At 46.1% G+C, this 24,102-nt stretch overlaps 1 protein-coding gene across 1 annotated transcript in view; it reads right to left on the reverse strand.

Annotated features, from left to right (window-relative positions):
- Nucleotides 1–2,872: 2,872 nt before the first annotated feature.
- Nucleotides 2,873–24,102, reverse strand: part of MGLL (monoglyceride lipase) — a 62,135-nt gene continuing 40,905 nt past the window's right edge. The window contains exons 4-8 of the mRNA XM_008938375.1: nt 17,529–17,665; nt 15,926–16,036; nt 10,114–10,203; nt 3,988–4,203; nt 2,873–2,998 (exon numbers count right to left, since the gene is read on the reverse strand). Coding sequence (XP_008936623.1) covers nt 2,873–2,998; nt 3,988–4,203; nt 10,114–10,203; nt 15,926–16,036; nt 17,529–17,665 — 680 coding nt within the window. The remainder of the gene's footprint in view (nt 2,999–3,987; nt 4,204–10,113; nt 10,204–15,925; nt 16,037–17,528; nt 17,666–24,102) is intronic.

The following is a 24,102-nucleotide window of genomic DNA, read 5'->3' on the forward strand; positions in this document are numbered from 1 at the left end:
GAGCTGCAGGGCAGGCAGCCCCCGGGCTGCTGGGGGTGCTGCTCCCTCCGCTCCTTCCGTGGAAGTTAGTAGCTCTTCAGAAAGCTGATTGAGGGTGGTGAAAAACCCTGCTTTGCCAGGGCTTGGGGCTTATTTGGTGCTTTTTTTTTTGATCATTGTTCTTTCAGCTTTTTGTTGTTAACCTGATTTTCAAACACAGCTTCCCCAGGCCACATGCCGTTGTTGAGCTGAGCTAGACAGAGGGACGAGTCTTCCCCAGATCAATGTAACTGGTTTCCTTTTATTTCTGCAGAGCTGCAGATGTTTCTTGGGTGAAAGGACACATTTTAGCAAAGGCACTGATCACTCACTTTCCTCTGCCTGAAGCCAGGTTGGAGGGAGCAGACGGGCTCTGACCTCCCTGCTGGAGGGTCACTTCCCTCCCTCCCAGCCCCACAAAGTGCTTGTCAATTTGGGAAGGGATGTAAAGAATGTGGGCATTGATTTACTCCTCCTGACTTCCTCGGGAAAAGTGCTTTCAAAAATCCTATCCTTAAGTTATCAGCTTGCTCCTACCCCCGCAGTGTCTGTCACTGCTGGATCGTGCCTACTTGATTCCCCTTCCAGCTGAAGAAGGGGGTGAGGTTTATCACTGCTGTAGTGATTCTCTTCTTCTTGTCTTTCCCTAGCAGCACCTCGCAAGGAGGGATCTTGCTCAGAGAAAAGAAGCTGCAACAATCCAGGCTGCTGGAAGATGCAGAGCAGGAGACCTGTGCGTTGTCTCCTTTCTGTGTCAAGTGTCACCAGAGGTTTAGCAGGGCTGGGAGAGAACAACTGATTGCACTGGAATAATAATTGAATGAAAAGCTGCTGTTGCTGGCAGAACAACAGCTCCTTCCTCTCTTTGGAGGCAAGAAAATACAAGTGTGAAAGTGCCTGGATCAGTCTGTATAAAAGAGCTTTCCTGACTTGGGCCCCACAGGGTAATTACAAGGACGAAACCTGCATCCTCATCCACACATCCTTCATCCATCCATCCACCCATCCATGCTGCTGGGACCAAATGGGACTGAGCCCCGATTCTGTTATTGCACAAAGGTCCCTTTCCCAAATCTTGCCAGAAGTTGTTTCAAAGGGGGGAGAGGTGGGTGACCCCCTCTGACTGTCACAGGTGGGATCCAGTCCTCAAGACACAGCGATGGTTCCCACTGCTGCCAGGGAAGGCCTAAGGGGGCTGGTTTGTCACTGGGGGAGATGCCCCACTCTCTCATAGTGCAACATCTGCAGGCATTTTTCTCTCACAAAACTAAGGGAAAGGTGCAGGTTAAACCCCTTCTCTGGCTAGTGCCAAGAATATTTCTAACTAGGGCCATCATCCTGGACAAATTGGCCCGTGCAGCCACGCTGCGCTCACGACACAGCTCTTGCTGTATCGATACGATGCCTCTGCTCCTTAACTGAGTCTAAAGTCTTTCTTTTCACCCTGCTGCTACCAGAGATGCAGGCAGCTCTGTGGTTTGGCTTCTCTGAACCACTGGACCAGTCCGCCAGCTCCTTCACGGCAGCTTGTAGGCCGGTGCCCCTGGATGCCCCTAGCGCAGCAAGGTAGATGTTGGATGGATGATTGCACCTTACACTCTGCCCTTAGCTCCTGAGCTGCCTAAAGGGCTGAGCTCGGCCCCTCTGCCTGGTGATCTGGCCCAGAGATGGCTGTGCTGGCTAGGAGGAGGTTGGGATGAGCTTGGACTGGATCTCTGTTCACGCTGTAGGTCTCCTGCTAAACCAGTGGACCATGAGGACACCCACTGCTAATCCCCACCCACCAGATGCTCTGCACTTCTCTCTAGCATTATTTTCAGGACATTTTCCAAATGATGAAGGAAAACAACAGATTATGACTGTAAAGTTACAGTGAGAGGACTGGATCCTGGTAGGACAACATTATTTCTTGCCAAGAGAAGAAACAACCCCTTCTTGAGCCCTTCCTCCCAGCTCCCAGCCAACTCTATAGACATCATATATTACATTACTATATTCTCTTATAATTTTGACTTTGCTTTTTCAGTTTCAGTAGCACAAGTGATTAATGCCAAAAAAAAAAAAAAAAAAAAAAGGAAAAAAGCAGCCCCTAGGAATATTTACAGAATATTTTGCAGAGGAGATGAGGTTTGGCATGGGGAAAAGAAAGCATGGTTTCTGAATGTGCTAAGTGGGTTTGATTCCACATTCCTCCTCTCCCCTCTGGGATCCTGATCTGATGATGAAAATTAAAGGGCTGTTCAACACGCTTTCCCCGAGTGCAAACTGGCAGAGGATGTGCAGGCTGGTGGAGGAGACTGACTTTATGCTTTCCCCTGGCCTGCTTACAATGGCAGTATCTAAAGGGGTCTGACCTTGAAAACCAGCCTTTCACCTCCAGGGAGCTGGAGCCTCTCCTCATTACCCAGCACCTTCATTACTGCTCTCCTTTCAAGGACCAGGGCTTTTAAAGTACTCGATGGTGGGGACGGGAAAGGGACTGTATGCACCTGGAATCAAAACTGCGAAGTGGAAGATACTGACTTCTTTGACATACCAAAAATTATTGCAGTATAAATACACCCCTGTCGCCCCAGTGAAAGCAGAGAAGGGGAAGTGGTGGGGGAAGCTTGGTGGGTGAGGAGAATTTCAGTAAAGTCACCTGACCTGGAAAGCTTCTCCAGATGAGGGCAGTGGCTGTTTATATCAGCAAATAATGCCCCACCCTGTGCTTCTCTTCCCACCCTCCCTTACACTGTGCATGATAAAATATCCCAAGAGTCCCTCCACATTGGATCTTTTTTCAGAGAGACTTCTGTTAAGAAAAGCATCTATTGCCAGAAAACCCCAGTAAGAGCTGCAAAACCAATTGCTCTTAGGTATGGCTGGTTTCCTCAGCTGCTGAGATCTTCTGGCCAATCCATGTTAGTATTTCTGTGAAGACAGAGGTAGAGACCTCAGGCAGCTCTTTATGGAGGGCATGATAGGCTTCCTCATAGACCTGCAACCAGGGAGAGAGTGGAGATTAACATGGAAAATGAAAAATCCACATGAGCAAAACAGCCTTCAGTCCCCTCTCATCAACACCCACAGATCCAACATGTCCTGCCCACACCTTGTCGGGTTTTTTTCCTAGACGTGGCAGGTTATGAAATTGAAGAGATGCCATTGGCGGTGCTGGCCCTCCAGGAGCAGGAAGGCATTGGCAGTGCAGCTTGACATCTGCATGTTTCCCGAGCACCCTGCTGCCCTTTAGGAAGATAATGTATGTCCCAGCCCCATCCATTTCTTGCTTCTTATCCCGCTAAGAAGGAGGAAATACTTATCATGCCCTTGGAGTTTAAAGGACAATGGGGGATGTTCCCATCATGCCTTGTGCAATTTTACTCCTTTTATGCCCGGACTATCCAGTTATTTTTCCAATGACAAAAGCTTTCCCTTGGTCTCCCTGTCTCTCTTTCAGGCTCATTCATGTGCTAACAATTGGTTAATCAGCTGTGGCTCTCTTGAAATGAGCAGATGTGAAGTAGCTTTTGTTGTGCTGTGCTTTGGAAAGACCCCCGTGTACCTTTATGCACTGGGGCGTGAGGTGATGTTGGTGCTCACACAGTTGGCATTGTTCAGAAGAGCTTTTGAGGTCAGCACTTTACCTGCTTATGAGCCACGCTCTACTTCTACACCAGGCTTTCATGTCCAAGAGACCCTCTACGTACACAGCCACCGCTGTGTCAGGTCTTGAGATCACCCACCACCACCTGCCTGCAGCCTGGCTGTGGCTGGTGAAAGGCCACCACACTATGCCCAGGGAGGGCTGCACTTGGGCTGGCCTCCTGGTGAAAGGGGCTGTAATGTGTTCCATCTCACCGATGTGTCAGCTCTGCTTTGCCTCCAGCTCTCCAGAGCTCTTCAGGCTCCCTACCCCTCAAAGTCACTCACACTCAGGCCAACACCGACAGGATAACACTCTAAAAATCAAGAAAGCAAGATGACCTTGAGAGTTTTGTCCTGACTCTGCACTGTGTCCATCAGTAAATAGGACCCTCTGATGTCGCAGAGCTTGTCAGAAGAACCGTGTAGCACCAGGATGGGCAGAGTCAGCCTGGGCAGAGCTCGCTCAATTCTGGCAATGGCATTCATCAGCTGGATGACAAAGGAGACCTTCATGCCACCATGGTAGACCAAGGGATCAGATGTGTAAGACTCCATCTGGCAGGGGGAAAGAGGTAATTTAAGGTTAACAGTGTTTCATGCAGAAAAGACAAAGCAGATCAGCCTAAAGCTGAGGACTCTCTTCCCTTGACTTGCACGGTCGTTTCCTGCTCTGTCAGGACATCCTGCCATCAGAGTCAAGGTCGAGGTCTTTACTGTGGCTGCCCAGAACTGCTCACATGACCTGGCTTGCTCCTTTCTCTGGCTTGCTGCATGTTTCTCTCTTACACCACCAGAAAATACTCAAGCCAAAGCTCTTCCTGAATGCAAACAAGCAATGCCAGGTAAAGATTGTTCCTGTGGGGGCACCTGCCTGAATATTTCTCCTCTGCCATATCCAACTGTCACTCAAACATGACATCTCTTCTGCAGAGGGTTCCTCAGGCTGCGTTACTTGAAAGCTGATGTTCTCAGGGTCCTTATCCTCCCTGCTGAGGGCTCAGATGTTTCTCTCTTTCACGTTCCCTCGCTGGGGACAAAGACCATGACCTGCACCGTCAGATGAAGTGACACATCTGACTGCAAAGCACTCTTCTGCTGAGAGGCTCTCTCTGGGTGCTAAGTGTGCCCAAATGAGGCAGAAGATTACGGTACTGGGTGGTAGGCAAAAAAAAAAAAAAAAGTCAACAACTTGCTCAGCCAGACTGTGAGAGGATAAAAACGTGCAAGAGCTGGTGCAGAAAGTTGCTAGGAATGAGTAGTTACCACAGAAGGCAAATCTACAGTAAATATTTGTATACTGTACATGGAGACGGCCCACACAGCCACTGCCATCTCAATATTTGCCAGAATGCTTTGATTATGGGTTGGTCTCAGGCGCAGCCTCCGGTTTCTCCCAACCCTGGCAGATGTTTATAGAAATGATGGTTATTTATAGGTTAGCTGAAAACAGTCTCCTTCTCTCCTCGCAGGCAGTGGGGTCTGTTCAAATTCTCCCTTACTTTGAAGAAACTCGAGGCCCTCTTGCTGCCTGTCCTGAGGGGAGCACGGGTGGGAGGTGACCCACAAGGCCACCCCAGGGACACGCAGCTATGCATAGGCACAGATGTTCTGTAGCAGGACAGTGTGGCCTGACTGGTCCCCACTGAGAAGCCAGGAAAGCTTTGGGGTGGATTCTGCATTTGTTTCCCTGTGAGATGAGATTATCAGGGTGGCAGAAGCACACTACACACTGGGGATTTCCTGGCTGGGGGCATTAATGTGTCAGAGGACATACAGGCAGTTTCTCTTTTTGCCATCTCAAATGTGCTGGAGTGCAAAGCACTAGAAGTGGAGCTGGCAGCAAGACATGCTGATGCTCACAAGTCTTTCCCCATCACCTTTTTGCTTCCTATCCTCACCATCTCCTGCTGCTTGAGCCCATGGTTCCTGTCCCCAAATGCAGCAAGGGAAATGAATGAATGGGAATTTGGGACTATTAGTGGCTGGCACCCACCAGTCCTAGCCCACACTGCTGAGGATGGCCAAGAGAGTGACCGATGTGGAGTCACTCTAATTTGTGCTGGAGCTGGACCAAAGAAATTTGAGTTGTTGTAGCACTAATTTAGGGACCCTTGGGTGCAGCAGATGTTTCTGGTATTTGATTAAGGCCATCATTGTGTTTGGTCTCTGTGAAAGATCATGGCTGCTCTGAAATGAGGGCTAGTTTTTGGCAGGGAGACAGACAGAAGTCTCTCATCACAGCTCACAGTATAAGGATCTTATGCCTAGTATCTCCCTTTCAAAGAAGCAAGTGCCTGTGCACACTGAGGGTTCGTAAGAGGCCACTGCAAAGGTAAGATTGTAGTTAAGGGGAAAGTGTCCACCCAGAAGACATACTGAGTTTCTTCTGCTCTTGCTGAAGGCTCTATGAAACAGAGAGGCTGAACAGCACATGGTCCTCTTGGCTCCACATGGACCCTTCCCAGTGCCCAAGCAGCTTGTTGGTAGAGAAACCTCAATGCCCACCCTTCATCCTCTACACCACTCAGCCTGTCTGTCTGTCATGCCTTCCCTGCTCTGCAAAGTGCTTCAAAAGAGCATGAAGCTGCCTGTGTTTAGAAAGAAGCATCCTCATGGAAAAAGCTCAACTTTGACTTCCAAAACACCAAGTGCCTGGTGTGGTGTTACTACTGAGAAGAACAGGACAGAAGAGGACTTCTCTCCTGCTGAGATCTGGGTGTCCCCTGATAACTCAGCCAAATATGTTGACTTTTCATCAGGATTTTGAGAAAACCCACCGTGTTGCATTGGCTACTTAGCAACTGGCTTCAGCCTAGTCTGGGAGTTACTTGTGTGGATCTATGTCACAGCACCGTGCTAACGCAACACAGCTCTGAGATGGGCTTCTCTTTTGTTTTTAGGGTTTTAGTTTTGGTGGTTTTTGTTTGTTTGTTTGTTTGTTTGATTTTTAATTGAAGGCAACAAATGAGAGACTTTGCAGGGGTAAGAATGAGGAGGGGTGGGTGGATAGATTGACAGAAGTTCCCTTCCCATGGAGTGAAACAATGATGATGAATTCATGTGAGCTGGCCCCCTCTCCAGCCCCATCAATACTACAAGAATGACCTAATGGGTTTCTTTCTTTCTTTCTCTTGTTCTTTTCTGAAAGAACAGAGATTTTTTAGCTACTGAGCAGCCAACAAATATTTTTGTATACAAGATGGAAGGGGAAAAACCCATAATAACCCAGTACCAATCCAGATTGATCAGGATTGCATGAGAAGGATCCTGTTCCCAGCTGATGAACAGAAATGCCAGTCAGAGCTAATGTTCAGTGCATGGGGCAAGTGCAAAGCAGCAGTTTCCTAGGGAAGAAGGGAAAGACAGTGAATGGGCTTTATATTCTGCAAGCAATAAACTGCAAACCCTGCAAGCCCAGAGCTCCTGCTGGCACATGAAGCTCTGAGACAGTGAGGGAGGGTGGCCCTGGGGAAGCCTGTGACTGCTTCCAGCTGCTGTCCAGCAAAGGCTCTGCAGAGTCCATCAGCACAGCTCTTTTTTCTCTTCATGTAATTCTGAGACAGAAGCAAGAATAAGGGCTCCTGCTGCATTACATTCCCCTGCTTAGAGGTCTGCATCTTCCCTTGGCATTTTGAGGAGCAATAAATTCATTACAAGGTAGTTTAAGCCTCATCCTATGTGGACTCTGCAGGAACAAGACTTAAGTCAGGTGGATGATCCCACTGAAATCATTGGCAGCTAACAAAGATTAATGGGGCAAAGGGGTGCCCGCCCCTGTGATGTTATTCCTCTGTGGAATAACAACGCTGGGTTTTTAAGGTTGCTTCTTGCTCTTTTTTGTGTCTCTTGCATTTGATACAGCAAGCAGATCAAAGAGACATCTCCACACAATCCTGTGCTTCAGTCCCTACACCCTGAAGACAGCCTGCTGGGAACACAAACTCGTCAGGAAATTCTTGGATGATATCCCAAAAATATTTCTAGAGAACAGAAAGTTGATCTGGCAGGAGAATGTGTTTAACAGATCAATAATGGATGTTTCCAGCACGTTGCATGCTTGAGTCCAGGAGGGTGGAGTGTGCATCAGAGGCAGCCAGAGGACCGAGCTGCTGCATTGCCTTGGGTAAGTGCCTGGAGGCTCAGCCCCTGGTGTCTGACGATGGCCAGGAGTGCACTTCACAGCCTGCAGCTGCTCTCTCAGCTGTGTGTGCACTCGCAGGTGTGCAGGCAGCACAGCAAGGAGGGGCTTGTTGTCTCCTTTTGAAGACTACTCCATTATAAGCAGACTTCAGTGAAGCAGACCTGTATTTTTATCCACTGCAAAAGGCTTTCCCTTCCCCTGCAGAGAGGGAAAGGGCAGAGCATAAACAATGCTCAAAGGAATCTCTTGAGACTTGGAGCATCACAGGGCAGAATAAGCAGCAGCAAATATTTGGGTAGAAAGACAACAGCAGCATTTATTATAAACTATGTCCAGTGGTTGCTGTGGAGGTTCCTAACATCACCCCAATAGAAATGCTCAGTCAGTAAGGTGCACCAAATTAAGGGAGCTCACTGCCACTCCTGTAAATGGATTATTATTCAGGATGTCCCCACATCATCATTTTTCTCCTGTAAAGCTATTTAGTGCAGCACTAGCATCTTCCAGCAGAGTCCAACTGTCAGAGATGTATTTAAATCTGCTTCCCTTAAGGACCAGCTGTGACACAGAGTGCAAGAGCCACACACCAGAGCAGTGCAGAAGCAGGCAAAGACCCATATGTCCCAGCCACACTCACTGTGCAGGTGGGAGCAACACTCTCAAATTCCTCTCCTCCTCCAAAGCATGGGTTGTGTTTACCGTCCAACTACAAAAGCAGAAGTGGAACCTTTCCTCTGTGTGATTTTAATGAATTGTTTGTCTAATTTAAACCTTTTCTCTGAATTATATGCAACAAGTTATGGCAGCTGAATGTAAGTAAGAGCAGGTTTCTCCAGCTTGACTGGAATCAGCCTTCTTCCCAAGTATGTATTTTGTGCAGCCTCATATGGCCCCTCAGTGGATGCACATGAACTCACTCCATGCTAGTCCTGATGGTTTCCTAGGACCTACTCTGCCTTCCTTTCCTCAGCTCCTTGCCTTCAGCCCAGTGAAATGGTATGTTCTGTTCACAGGTGAGTGAACTGAAACTTGTTTGGCCAAAATACGCTTTGGCAGTGCCAAGAAACACCCCTGAACACTCTGAGGCTACTCTGGGAGACTCTGCTTTCCAGTCTAGTGAGTGGGCAAATTGGAGAGGTGGGCTGTGCCAAGGCTGAATGCACTGCACTCACACAGCCACTGACATCGGCTTTGCTCCTGATCTTTTCTGCTTCAACTCTAATGCCATCCCCAGAGAAAGGCAACTTATTAACTTCTACTTAAGATATGAATCATTGCATGAACAGCAGGAAAAATTACAGCATCTGTGAGTGAGGTGCAAGCTGGAGTGGGAGCACTGGAACAACTGACCACTACACCAGTGAAGCCCTCTTGCTTTTGAGAGTGTGCCATTTTCTACCATTCAAGTTGATTTCTGAAATGCACCAAGTTCTGGGTCCAGCCAAAGGACTTTCATTCACTTACAGTTCATATCTCCCTCCTTTCACTTCTCCTACAACAATGAGAAGGGAAAACTCTTGCTACGTGTTGTTGCAGCAGTTCGACAGCATCTGGTTTTGTCAGTGACGGTGTGAATAGGCTGCAATAGTTATTACTAGGAGTGGGTATGAATAGGGGGAGAGTCCCAAGCTGGGGTGGCACCACAAAAACTTCATCCTGGAACAATTCCATGCACACAGTTGGGGTGGTGAAGCTGGAACTGGGTTGTTACAAGAGCTGCTTCAATTGCAGCTCGTTTATGTATTTTACTCTTGGGTGCAGCAAGAATACATTGTCTTTGGAAAGGCTGTAGCAGAGCCAACATGTGATCCAGGAGACCTTGCAGCAAGGTCTGCGGGGCAAGCAGGCTCTTTTCCTCTGTTTGAATACGTTTGGTACAATGTGATCCTGCTGGGTAAGCAGGCAAACAAATCTCTAGGGTTGCAGGGTTTGCACAGTTTCACTGCAAAGAGCAGGGTTGGAAAAGTTGACTATAGCAGTGTGTTTGCAACCTGTGTGAGTTGGGTTTTGCCAATTTAATGAGTGGTGGTGGTGCAGCAGAGACAAACGTGGTTCCCATGTGCTCTCCACTGCAACCATAGCACAGGTTTCTGTTCTGTCTTGCAACCAGAGTGGCTGCAAGACACATGAAAGGGAAGAACAGATGATTTCCCACAGTTTTCTGCTATGTGCACCCAGTACCACTAACTTCAGAGATGTTTCACCTTATTACACCAGCACAGATAGATCTTGGCCTCATGATTTAGCAAAACACATAGGTTTTTCAAAGAGAAATGGCAGGATACTGACTGTGCAGTGACTGTAAATGGCATTAAGGTTCTCACCTCCTTCTTGTTCCGGGAAATTGCATTTGGATCTATCGATCCCAGTGACAGGTTTGGGAGAACAAAGTTGAGCACTTTTGCTGCAAACACCTGTGGGACAGGAAAGCAAGCAGTTAAAGAGCTAGTTAGAGCAAGAGAGAGAACATGGAGGGCCAAATCCTGAGCTGACGGGAATCAGCACAGAAGTTAAACAGTTGAGAAATGTGTGCTGGTTTTGTCTGGGACAGAATCCCAGGCCAGCCACGGTCTGCAGGCCAGCAGCAGTTTGGGGTCAGCCAGGGCAGCTGACCTGAGCTGGCTGCAGGTGTATCCCATCCCATAAGCATCACACTCAGTATAAAGGGGGGAGTTTGCTGGGGATGAGGGGGTTTTCTGCTTGAGAGCTCCTGTGGATTGCTTTCCTGTTTATTTGGACCACCGTATGTTTTCTGAGCTGCGTACAGTTTTTGTTTACTTTATACTGACATCAGTATCAGCTTGGCTGTTTCATTAGATCTGTTTTCATTTCAATTTGTGAGTCTCCTCTCTTTTTCCTGATCCCCCTTCTTGCCTGGGGAGGGGATATTGCACAATGGAGCACCTGCTGTGGTTTAGCCTTGGATGCAGGCTAAATGTAGACAAAATGTCAACTGACGCTGTCCTATATTTTAAACACTTCTCTTAAAGAGAAAGTGTTTTGAGTGCTCCATCAGGGAGCGGGTGTGCTAGTCTGAAATGTCATCAGCTGTCTGTTCACATGCAACACCACAACTTCATTGGACTTTGCCATTTTCCTGTTCCCAAGTTAACCTCTAAAAAGGCTTTAGTTAAGCACTTTGAAAGGAAAAAGCCATTTTCAGTCATCAGAAGGGCTGGGTTTTCTTGTTTTGCTACCCTTTCTTTGCTGCCAGATCTTTGATTTCAGGTTGTAGTGTGTAAGTGGTGTTCAGTGCAATTTGTGGCAGTGGCTGAGGCAGCTCTATTTTCATATACATATTCTCTGGGGAACCTGTAAATAAACAGCAAAATGTGCATGCGTTGGCTAAGGGAATCCATTGCTCATTTGTCTCCTGGGAATGAAACACAAAAGCATTCAGCAGCCCAGGCTTGAAACTACTGTCAGAAGAAAGGGTAGCATCTTTCATTTCAATAGCACTGCAAGCACCTTGATACCTGGGTTCTGCTCTGATTTTTTGATAACTCTCTTTAATTAAACGATCGCCACTTAAGTCAGAAAATATGCAATTAGTGGTTTTTTTTGGTCTGTTACATGGTCGCTTTTGTGTTCACAGCTATTACTTGTGGGTAGGCTGTCACCTGTGTTCTCTTTCTGCTGATATGTAATCACTTCTGAAGCACTCTTTGACATTTCAGATCACAAATGATATGTGACAGAGTAATTATGACATTAGAGGAATAATGCAAGGCTGAAGTCAAAGTCATCCAGGAGCAAAGAGCAGTAAAGACTTACAGCAGATCTGGGAACGTGTGTACATTGAGGTGGATACGATTAGGAACCAGTATCACTGCCTACCAGTATATCAAGCCCCTTACTGCCTATGACACTGTGTGAGCAAACTGAAATTCTTCTGAGGTCTCCAGAGTTAGACCAGTAAAACAGCAGATCTCCTCCAGTGCAAGTATGAGCTTAGGATGCAAAGAAGGAGGAATGGAGTTTTCTTTGGTTTGTGTTAATTCTAGGCAGTGATGCTTTGAGGAATGCACCTCCATGAATCCAAGGCAAAGTTATGGACTCTGTGCACTGACAATGCTGTAATAGTTTTGCTTCTCTCCAACTACTTATGATTACCCAGATATATGCCAAGTAACTTTAGACATCTAGCTGATGTATTTAAGTTAAAAGTGTAATTGTCCTAGGCTTTTGTTACAGAACATGGGGAGTGACAGACACACCCGCAGACCACATCTAGCATAATGGCCTGGAAGTGCCTGTCTCCAAAAACTATCATGACAACTTCAGGCAATTAGGCTGCCCTAAAACTGGAGCCTGAGCTAAGAGCTAGGGTGAGTTCTTATACCTAATGATTGCTTGTTCAAGAGGAAATGCCTTGGAGGTTAGCTGATGTTCTTTCAAGATCTATTTAGACTTTAATTTAGCTGAAGAAGGAAGTTAGTTGATGTACTCTCAAATTCCAGAAGCAGCTATAAGTCTGGGGATTATGCTCTGTATCTGCTTGGTACATTTAGGAATATTTATATTTCCAAGGTTCTGCAATAGGGATTTTGGAGAAGGAGCATAAATTTGAATCTTTCTCTCATATGAGCAACAATACACCAGCCTAATGCTGAGCTGAAGGTGGGAAAGGTGTGACGAGGAAAAGAGTACTAAATACATGCTCTTTCTCAGGCTTTTCCTTGTAGGAGACAGGCTAAGACAGGCTTTTGTCAGGTTCAGTATGGGCATTTTTCTATTTGAATGATATATGCTCATCATCCCAAGCCCACAGCCTACTGATGACCTTGTCACTACGACGTGCTTTGGAAATGTTCTTGAAGTTTATGTGTGTATCTGGAGTTTTGCCAAACTGAGTCACAAGCTGACTGCTGAACTGCCACGGAGAAAGGGCTGGCTCCTGACCACAACTATGGCAGCATGTACTGCCTTGAGTTGGAGATATCAGTGAAGTGTAATTTTGACTGGAAGTGTAATTTAAAGTTGACTTCATGTTTTTTTTTGTGTTAGTTTAAGTATATGGATGCTTCACAGTGTAAATACTTTTCTTCGGAATGGAACAATTCCTGTTCCTTCTACACCTCAATGTGCTTATTTCTCTTGCCCATGATCTCAGTTTGCCAAAGTGCTTGTGTGAATTCTCTTTAGTCCATTTCAGCTACAAAAATGTGATGCTTGAACTGGTTAAGCTAGCCATGCTCATTTGACTGAATCGAAAAGTCTCTGGAAGAAACACTGATGAGCTACAGAGATTGGGTTGGGAGCAATTGAATGGTGTTATCAGGGGTAGGATAGGATATTTATCAGACACAGTGTCTCCATAGCTGGATACCAAACCAATTCATATATGTTTGTCTGAACCTAATGACTAATAGCTCTGCCCAACTGGACAGACAAGAGTAAAACCAAGAGGTTTTACTATAGTACTTCCAGTTTGGCTAAGTCTTTAGAAACGGTCCTCTGTGCTGGCACTGGCTGCAGATTTGGGCTGAATGACTAGGAGGCCCTTGGGTACTGGAGCAATGTGATGTCCAGTTGGTTTGGAAAGCAGTAGATCAGCAAGAGGCAAAATGGCAAACACAAAAGTAAAGTGAATATTGTGTACTGAGCTCTTAAGGGCTAGGCTGAGGGTTAGGACAGGGTTAATCACTAAGGAGTATTTCCTGAGTGGCTGTCCTGCCCACCTGATTTCAAAGCACTCAAAAGCAGAAATGTAATGTAAGATATTCCTTCACCCTTGCTCTGCTCTTTGCTAGCATGTGACTCCCATCTCTTTGCATCCTTTGAAATTCTGAAGAATCTGAGCTGAAGTTTGTTCAGATCCGTTGAGAAAAGGAGGGAAGCAACAAGATCCCTCTCTCCACATGATCTGCAGCTGGATCTTTCTATCAGGACACAAGATTTATAGGGTGTTGATGAAGTTGTGCTTCTGTGAAGAGCAGAATTTGATTTACCTGCATGTGGGCTGCAAACATGCTGCATTTCTGCTGCTGCTAGGGCTGGCTCAGCAGTGAGGCAAGGTCTTTCTAAGACAGACTGAAGGACCCAGTGTGTAATCTAGCCCACTGTTATTGTTGCCTTGACCCCTTGTTTGTTTAGGCCAAGGTAAATTCTTGCTCAGCTGGAAACTTCCCCAGCAAGGGGAAAAATACAACGGTCCTTGGGAAATGGAACTGGGACTTCTCAGCCCTGAGCCAAGGGAAAACCATGGCCTTTGTGCCTCAGAGGCACAAAAACCAATGAAATGTTTTTTGGCTCTCAGAGAAAAAGAAAAAAGCACACAAGTGATTCCAGGTCAGCTTTATGGGAAAACGTAGCTTATGCCAGAATACTCTGCCTGTGTTCACTCCTTCCTCTTGCAAGTACCTTTTCAACTCCAGGACTGATTTAAACTAAGTTTGATAGAGCAGATATGTTTCATGAATAATTAATTTTTAATCAGTTTTGAGATGCAACAATAGATTCGAAAGAGAAACTCATTGTGCACTTGGATTACTGCATGAGAGAGACTCTCTAGGAAGAAGATTGTATAAATACCTCCAGAATGCTTCAGTGAGAGATCAGGATTTCCTACATGGAAATTAAACAACAATATGGTACAAATCTGCAAGAAACCAGCCTACAGTAATGCTAGTTCTCACAGAACTGGCAAGTCCTTATTTCAGAAAGGGTTTAGCATCTGGCAAAAGGTATAGCTCTAGAACAAGCAAAATCTTTCCATATTTTCCTTGACTCAACTAGAAGCAGAAGGTTAACAGTGTCTTTCAGATTCAGATCTTAATTATTGTTTTGCTTTTATTTTTCCTTTTCCAAAGTAAGAAAAAACAGGGGCACTGGTGCTCATGGGACCTTTATGCTGCGTCAGGTATAGCCTCACCTGTGAAGAACCAGCTACCGGCCTCCTAAAAGCATGCTTTGGTGCTCTGACTCCTATTTAAACAAGTGTTTCCAGACCGGACAACTTCAGGACTCACTTTCCCTCAGAAAAGTAGGTGGGACTGTGGGGGAGGCACTTAGAAGGAAAACACTGACTGGCATCCAGGTGGTGCAGATCTCAGTGGGGTTTTGTATTTTACGGCTAGAAGTCTTAATGCATTTCCTTCAGAGGAAGAGTGAGGTGATTAAAAGGCACCCTTTGGTGCTTGTGATGATTTGTAAGGTCAGTGGATGGCTTTGGCTCCAGCAGAAAGTGTGACAGGATTATACTGATAGCTGAGGCAATCTGTTTCCTTTCTCGCAGAAGAAAAAACAGGAGACATAGTTTAGAAATAGATTAAAACAAGAAGCTGGCCCTAGGAAGAGGATTTAGGGAGGAAGGATAAAGGAACGAGTCATGTGAGAATGATATGGTCTGTCCTTTCTGCTGGCTTTGCTGGTCTTTACTATTGCTTCCAGCTTCTCTTAGGATTGATTGTTCCTTTAAGAATCCAGTAAGGAGAGGAGAGCTGAGGATCAGTTGTCTTGCAAAGCCTCCCTGGGGAAAGGCAAACTGAGTGGTGCAAATATGGATCAGCAACAGCTCTGGAAGGGAGATAGGGGTGGGAAGAGGGGTGGGGATGGGGGGGCTGAAGCTTAAACACTAGACAAAGGAGCTGGTCTGAACAAGAACCAGCTCTAGTACCAAGCCAAATGGGATGCTGCTGGGACAGTGATGCTTTAGCTGGAAGCCTCCTTTGAGGCTCATGAAGGATTCCTGGGACTCAAGAGCTGTTGTGTTTAGAAATTGGTCATCCCCCAAATGCCAAAAATAACCCTGGCCTAGCTTAGCCAGCAGCCTGTGTTGTAACTATCCCAGACGCTGCATGAGTCAGGAAGAAAACTGTAGAAGAGGAAGGGAAAGGATGGCCTTGTGTGGGCTGTCACAGGGTGTGGTGAAGAAACACAGTCTGCTACCACCTCCTGAGGCACCATCATTATCGGACTCGCATTTAAATAAGTTTTTCTGGAAGAGTTCAGGACTCACTTCCCCTCTGAAAAGCAGGTGGGACTTGGGGGGGAGGCACTTTAAAGAGAGGTATTGACTGGCATCCAGGTGGCACAGATCTCGGTGGGGTTTTCCATTTTTAAGGCTAGAGGTCCTAATGTATTTTCTTGAGTGGAAGAGCGAGGTGACAAGGTGCAACGCAAATTTGCTCTTACCTTGATGGGAGTGGCGACTTCTGGGCTGGCTACCACTAAAGGAGAGATTAACAGCATGCCTGAAAACTCACTGGGTCTCTCACTAGCTGTCAAAATGGAGATGGCTCCCCCCTGCAATGCAAAATAACAGCCCACATCTTAATACAAGTGTCAACATCTTGTTTGTATAGTAACCCTGTTACTGGAAGAGTCTTAGTCCAAATGAGCAAATTATTTCTGCCCCAGTGAGAGTCAGTGTGGTCAGCAAGGAAGGCTGGAGGAGCAGGGGCACAGGAAGTGTCTGGGTTTTGTGAGGGAGGAGAGACCAGGTTTCTGTTCTGACACTATAAACTCTCACATCACACTGAATTCAACTCTCTGAGCAATGTCTGTCAGCTCCCTAGGATACTTTGTGTCTTCCTCAGTTAAAAGGACTAAGAAGAAATTGTCTGAAGTGGCAGTTCAGGTGGGACTTGAAAAATAAGGTGAGGCTCTACACACTGGTGCTGCATCAGCAAGATGCTGTGAAGCTGGGCTCACTTGGTACTTGTGGCACTGGTAACCTGGGCAACAGCAATGCTGCCATCCAGGACATGAAAATCTTCACAATTTACCCAAAGTTAAATATTCCCATCTTCAGTGTCTCCAGTCCCACAGCACTCCATCCAGGGCCTGACAGTGAACGCCCAGCCCAGGATTTGGAGCTGAACACCAGCCAGGCTGAGCCCTCCTGCATGAGGACAGGGCTGGTGACACTGGGGGGGGGGAGGTGGAGGGGATAGAAGGGATCTGGCTGGCTTGCTTGGGAAAGTTTACAAAGGATTAGTTGCCAAGGGAAATATTTGGTGAACTTCCATGCTGCCAGAGAACCAGGGGCTTGTTAAATGGAGCAGCAGCAAAAAGCATTTCAAAGACCTGGCTGGGAAATCAGCTCCTTGTTACGGTGGCTCTGGAGCGCGGGAGCCTCCCGAGCACACCGCCCTCCTCGTGCAGGAGCACGCCTTTGTCCGAGCGTGGGCTCAGTCCCAAGGCCTTGGTTCACTTCCCTCTCCTCCGGGCAGGCAGGCAGAGCAGATCAATGACATCGAGGGGAATATTGCTAGCTTGAATAAAGGGATTTGGCCCACGCTGTCAGAATCAGACTTCAGATCTGTTCACCAAATCAGTGCCTTTGTTTTTGCAGCCTTAATCCCTGGTACATTTTCCTCTTAGGTTGTTTAACAGAATGAGGCTACAGGGTATTTTTTGTGCTTCATTCCCCAGCCACTCACAAAGCTTTGGAGGGCTTAACCTCCTGGTTACTGGTTAAAATGAAAGGAGAAGCCCAATGCTGCAGGGAGGTGGTGGGACTTACCATGTACCTGGTGTGAATGAACAGTCCTATTGAAAAACGGGCCCATTGTTGCAAATGGCACTAATTAGGGCCATGGTCTGGGTAGAAGGGTTAAGGACTGACTGTACTCAAGACAGCTCTTGTTGGGTAAGGCTTGCTGGCAAATCAGTCAGTGAATGAAGCGGAAAGGAAGGTTGCTTGTAGTTTTGTTTTTCCTGCTGTGGGCCGAGTACCACTGTGCTATGGCACGTGTCCTGGGTGCTGCTGGGAGCGGCAGGGGATGGTGCTTACCATGGAGTGGCCCAGAATGAGAATGGGCAGCCCGGGGTACTCTTTCTTCATGAGATCAATGTGCTGCAAGCTGTCCCTGATGAAGACGTGGAAATCTGAGACAACCATACGATCACCCTCGCTCTGCCCATGGCCAACTGTAGGGGAGAAGGAGAGCATGCATCTAAGTCATTCAATCAGCAAAGGCTTCAGCAGAAACATGCCTGTTGGACGGTTACTGTCCTAACTTGACCTTCTCCCGCAGTCCTCTCTCAACAGAGAGAGTGCTGCAGAAACACAAAGTAAGATGCACAGAGCTGTTTAAAAGTGCCATACTGTCCATGATTTTCAATTTTTTAAAAATATCTCTTATTCTCCCATGTCTCTACCTGCTCTTCAAAACTAAGAGCACTAATCTGATCTCTTGCAGCCTTCAGCCTCAGGGTGAGGAGAGCAGAGGGGCTGTCTTGCCTTGTTGTAGGGATGGTGAGCCACTGCTTCCTGGGAAATGGGTTTTTGCCCCAGGGATCATTGCTGCTGGGGTCTGAGGGCTCACTGTACAGCAACAACAGCAGCGTACAGTCTTGGCAAGAAACGGAAAAATTTGGAAGACTAGATATGGTTGCTATAAACATAAAGGGCCATGCGCACAGCCTTTTCCAGTGCCTGGGTGTGCATGAGCTTTGCAGAGCCCTGCCTTTTCTCACTGATATCCTGGAGCAGTAGGTGTGCTGGAACCCTTCCCTGAAACGAGGTGAAGCACTTCAGCAGAACTGGTCAAGTGACAGTGGTTGCAACAGCCTGCAGTGGGAGAGCATCAAGTCTGCTCCTCCAAAATGAGTGTTACTGAAAACTCAGCTGCACCTGGACAGTGTTAGCTCATTCAGTATCTGGGAATTATCTTGTCTGATTAAAAGGAAGGGAAAGTCTAAAGCAGGAGATGGTGAGTTGCTATGGGAACAGCAGCAACCCTGGCAGAGGTGGAGCCAGCACCACCACAAACAGTCCCAGGCAATTTCCAGGTTGCAAAGTCTTGAAATTAATACCTGCTTGGGGAAGCATTTTGCCTGTTTACCTGACCATACCTAGATGTTGTTCTCTAGCACAAATAGGATTCTTTCTTCAAAACAGTCTCCTTGCTTGCTTCTGTTCCATGTGGGTTGTTAAGGAAAATGTGAAGGGGAAAACATACCCCATCCATATGGGACAAGGTATAGGGAGTCTCAAACAACATGACTCTCCTGCTGTTTGTCTCCCTAGACCTCCTCCAGTGGCATATTTAAAGGCACAAAGGAACAGTGACTTGTCAGAGGATGTGAAGGGCCTGATGATTGTTTACACGCTGGATGGTACCCCCTCTAGTGCTCAGCAAAGAAAATCATTGCCCACCCAGCCAGAAAGGTAAAGGCTTTTCAGTTAAATCCGCTGGCAACAGTCACACCAGAAGATATCAGCATGTCTAAACTTAATTTTCTTGTAAGCCATCAAAAAAAAGTCACTTTGCAAATTAGGCAGAACTTCCCATAAGAACCTGGACTAAATACATTCTATCTAAGAATAACGGAACCCCAAACTTGTTCTAGTTGTCCTGCAAGGTGCTCTCCAGAGCTGGGTTTCTTGGCAGTGAACTGCATGTCTGTCAGATAGATAAACCCATAGATGTCATGCTGGTCAATTATAAAAAAAAAAAAAACAAAACTATTACTGGTTCTGCTTTCCATGCACATGCTCCAGTTCCTGCCAAAATATGATACAGCAAATATCCTCCATGGATCAGTGACCAGAAACAAACCAAAGAGCCAATCAAAATACAAGTTGCAATAATTACAGAAGTGAAGCCATGAGTGTGGATAATGGATCTGCCAACTTTTAAACTGATTTTTATTATGGATGTGTCCAGTCCACTCACTCTGTGGACCTCAAAGGCGGCATCTGCCTATTATTAACCTGCTAAATTTGCAGCTTAAATATGAGTTGATAGTCCAGTGACAGGAACATCTTCTTTTGGCAGAGCTCTGCACTTGTACTTTTTTTTCCTCTGGCACTGCTTGCACTTGCTTCTAGTAGTTCTTTCTCTACAGTGTCTGTAAAACAGCTGAGCAAGCAGAAATAGCAAACTGCTGTGGCCCAGGTCTGTGTATGGGCCATGACTCCCTGTTGTGGAGCTGTGGGGCTTTGCTCTATTTTTGGATGAGACACAGACAGGTCTGCAAAGCTTCTTTGGTCCTCAGCATGGAGAAAATCCCCTGGACCTACCACATAACTGACTGTTATGAGCAGTATCATTGTTCTGCTTATGAAAGCCAAGAACTACCTGTGCAATAGCTGAGACAAGCAGCTCATTTGATTTCCACAGGGTGTGGGGGTTTTTTTATTAACAACATAATGAACCTACCTTTTGACCCTGCTTTTAACTACTAAACTACTGTTCTACACTCAGCTGGCACAGAGCAATGCTTAAGGAGCAGTTCATCTGTATGTATGGTGAAGGAAGGTCATGCAAGTCCTTGCTTTGATCCTATCCCTGCCCCTTGTGCAATGTTACCCACATGGCAGTGCTAGGTCATGCTCTTTTACCATTTTTTCTCTCTTCCCTTCCAAGAAAGCAAACTTAATCCACCAGAGACTGAGTTCATTGCAAGTTTGAATCTCCCAGCTGAGACAGCTTCAGGGCAAGGAACTAAGACCTCTTCTGTTAGATGAAAGACATGTGCACAACCAAACATCAATACAGTCAAGAATATTGGCATGCTTTTCTCTGATCTTTTGCCTTTGGAGCTATTGGGAATGAAAGGTCAAGTTCAGCCTTGATGTAAAGTTATTTGCTTTGGGTTTTTCTGGCACCGAATCTGACATAGTGGTTCTACAGTGCCAGTGGCAAAACGGTGGGTGCAAGAGGAGGGGAAACACCTGCACCATGAATTGGAACTAACTAGAGGCTGCTCCATACCCAAGTGATACAACACTCAAGAGAGACAACAGAAGTGTCATAAGAATCACAGCTCCATGAGCTCCTCATTTTAACACTCCCCCTGGGGCCCCGGTTTCAACAGGGCAATGTGGGGTTGTAACCATGAGATGCTTCGTTGTAAAGAGCTGTGAGCCTTCATGACACGCTTGCTTTACAAAAACTGTCAAACAGGTTTCATAGCTACTTGGCTTTGCAGCCAGCTTGTCTGGTTCACCGCTACTACTGTGTAAGAGCAGTGCCTCAGTGATTGGCCATTTCAGGTTCTGTGTACTGAGATGACTGTGGGCACCCTTTCCTAGACGTGCACCTTTAAAAACGAGAATCCAAAATGCAACTCTTCAAATTGCAAATCTAGAATTAGGATGTCTAAGTCTCCATTTGCTAAACATATTCTGTGCTCCAACAAAGTCTGACGAAAGGCTGCAATGATCTGGCCCGATAGGTAACAGCTATCAAGTTATGCTCTCTGTATTTTCTGCACGAGCTTGCTCAGGCTGCAGCTCTGCCAATGTAGAAACAAGAACAGTAACTCATGATCAGTCAGTTCTGTCAGAAAGCATATCTTCAGAGTATGATTTCACCTATGATTATAGATCTTCCAGAGCTATACCCCTTTTGGATGGAAGAATGCTGACTAGCTGCACAGGTTCAGTGATGAAATATTTGAGGATGTGAGGGCTTTGGGCAGTGTATTATCAGCATGTGGATATCACTTTCTCTGCATAATGGATCTTGTAGCCCTTCAAATGCATAATTCCGCAAGTCCTTTCATTCCTCAAATCCCATATTCTCTTGTGCTGTGGAGCTTGCTTTTGAAAACCTCTTCAAAGCAGCCAGACTCTCCAGCTGGCACTGGTTCACACTCCTCAAAATGTTACACCCTGGTCAGATTTTGTGATAGGCTGAAAAAAAAATTTAAAAGCATAGTGCAGCTTGACACTCCCTTCCTTTCAGTAAAAGCCAAAAAGGAAAATGGGAACTGCTTGAAGAAACAAGCATCCCAACTCTATGCTTGCTGAGCAGACTGATTCAGATGTTTATATAAGCCCGACAGTATATATACTTTTTTCTCTTTCTTAGTGAAAGAGAAACTCTCCTGACAAAGGCACAGCCTGATCCTGCACATTCGGTTGTTGACTGAATAGCTCCTCAGTTCTTCAGTGGGAATGTTTTGCTATGGAAGAAGAGGTGACAGGGGAAAGGCAGGGGCAGATTTTGACTTCAGCTGTGCTGCTGTAAATTTACCAATTTCAGTGCTGTTCCTTAAAGTTTACAGTCATGGGAGAGCAGGAATTATAGGTTATGTTGTTTTTTCTGCCTTTACTCCCTATTTATTATGGAAAAGCCATAAAACAGAGAGATGACATGAGAAATCTGCCTGGGGAGCAGTAATTTTCCAGGCAGAATCTGGATCTTCACTCTTCACGTATGTTGATGTTTGCAACCTTGGGGAAAAGTGGGTGGTTTGGATCCATTTTTATTGCAGTAAGGATACCATCACAGGTATCTGTGGAGTGAAATGCTCTCCATAACCAACTGATGGTAGAAACAGGAGGAACGCAGGGCTTGACTCCAGCCTTGGGGTCCATCACACTGTCTGTTTTTCCTCTCTAGATATGTAACTCCAAGATTTTAAGGTGGGAGAAACAGGAACAAAGAGAGTTAGGAGAAGATCAGGCATGCCAGGCTTACCATTCCCTCAACATAAACAGATTTTGAATTGCAATGACTTTAACAGAGGAGTGCCAGGAGTTTTCAGAAGCAGTTAAAGGTGAGAACTGCCACCACAGCAATGTCAGTGATTCACCAGCCACAGCTGAGGAGCTGCTCCTGTGCTGCAGAGGCCCACATTGAAAGGGCACTTCTTAATTACATCAGAGGGGCCATCAGCTAGGCTTGGTGCCTTAGCGTCTGATTGAATAAGCTGGAGCATGGGTGTGATTCTATTCCCAAAGGAGCTGTTTGAGGCCAGAAAAGGTGATTTTACTGTTTCAGCACTGGCTCCACACTAGCAGCAGCACATTAAAGGACAGACACTGGGGTGCAAAGGAAGGATTTTTGTTAGAGCCCATAACCAAGCTCAGGCTCCAGACCATCTTCTTTCATCAATAAGCTTATTGGAATCTGACAAGTCTGTTTGAAGAAAATGCCTAAATGCCTTTTGGAAAAGGAGGTATTTACACTAGGATTTCATGTTTATTAACTTTCTGAAAGATTCCTTTTATTCCTGAAGGCTTCTGCCTCTGCTGCCCCAAAGTGTAGATGGGATGGGCTCCTCACTGGTACTGGACTCTGCAGCACAAAAAGGTGAGCCTATCTCACCCTTCTTTGCTCTCAGCCTCCAGCAGGTTATACATGAAAATAGTATGTTCTCCCTGCTGCTAAAATGTCTGGGTTAGGAAAATAACCCATAATTAGAAGATTTCATAGATGCTTCCAGTCTGTGGGTGGCCCACGTGAAGGAGCAGTTCTGGGTCTCAAGCCAGGAGAGAGATGCCAGTGACAGAAATTTGGATGGCTGTTCTGGTGTGCAAAGTGCAAATGAGCCAAACTAATTCCTCTCCCACGATCTTCCTGAGTTTGTGGCAGCTTGCTCAGGAGGGGATCTCACTGCAGTGTTCCACAACCTACCCTGCAATCCTGCTGCTATGGGAAGGGACCATTTCAGTAGCTCACTTTAATATTCAAACCCTGTAGTCTGGAAGACAGCAATCCTTGTCCACCTCTGCTTTCATATCTGCCTTGTAGGAAACGCATTCAGACTTGGAGGGAAAACTTAGAAAGCACAAGATGAAGCAGGTACAGTTTTCAGGAGTGTCTCAGCTTTGGAAGTCAGCGCAGCAGTTGTCATGAGGCATTAGGGCTGATGCCTGTATTTATGAGATCTATTCAAAATAGTCTGAGCAAAGACTGTGCTGGTTTATTTTTTCCTGCCCTTGCACAGCACCCAGCACCACAGGGTGTCATCACAGACCTTGGTCCAACGTATTACAAGATCTCAAAGCAATAATTAACTCCAATCCCAGACTGTAAAGCAGCACAGTTTTGCAGAGGAGGAGATGGGAGAAAGCAGAGATGGAGAATGTGGGTGAGACAATACACTAGACGACATTAATAATGGGTTTACATAGCAAATGTTGTGTGAAGCCTTGATTTTCTGCTTGGGTGTTTTTTTAAGGTTTAATGAAAAAAACATTAATGAACTAGTAAACACTTCAAATTGTTATAACAGTTCACTACTGGAGAAACTAGACGTGTTTTGTAACGGATTAAGTACACATCCTTTTCATCAAGTGAGCAAAGCTCATTAATTAAACATACTAGATTTCAAAGCTCTCAATGTTTAATTATTTGTTTAGCAGGCGGTACATCTAATCCACCATTCAGACAAACATCTACAGCAACAGGAAGAAGCTTCAAAGCAGGACAATCAGCATCTGGAAAAGTCAACAGACTGTGCCTGTACGTGTCACTAACACGTATAGCAAATGTTCCATTCAAGAACAAACACACCCAGGAAGCACCTCCAAGTTCATCCTGCAGATTCCTACTCAGGAAAGCAGCTTCCCTGCCCTGAGAACGGACTTATCACAGCAAGGGAGCCTCTCCCGGTTTGATTCCCCT

Source organism: Merops nubicus, unplaced genomic scaffold (genome assembly GCF_000691845.1).
Source record: "Merops nubicus isolate BGI_N331 unplaced genomic scaffold, ASM69184v1 scaffold27590, whole genome shotgun sequence".
In the NCBI taxonomy this organism is placed as follows: Eukaryota; Metazoa; Chordata; class Aves; order Coraciiformes; family Meropidae; genus Merops; species Merops nubicus.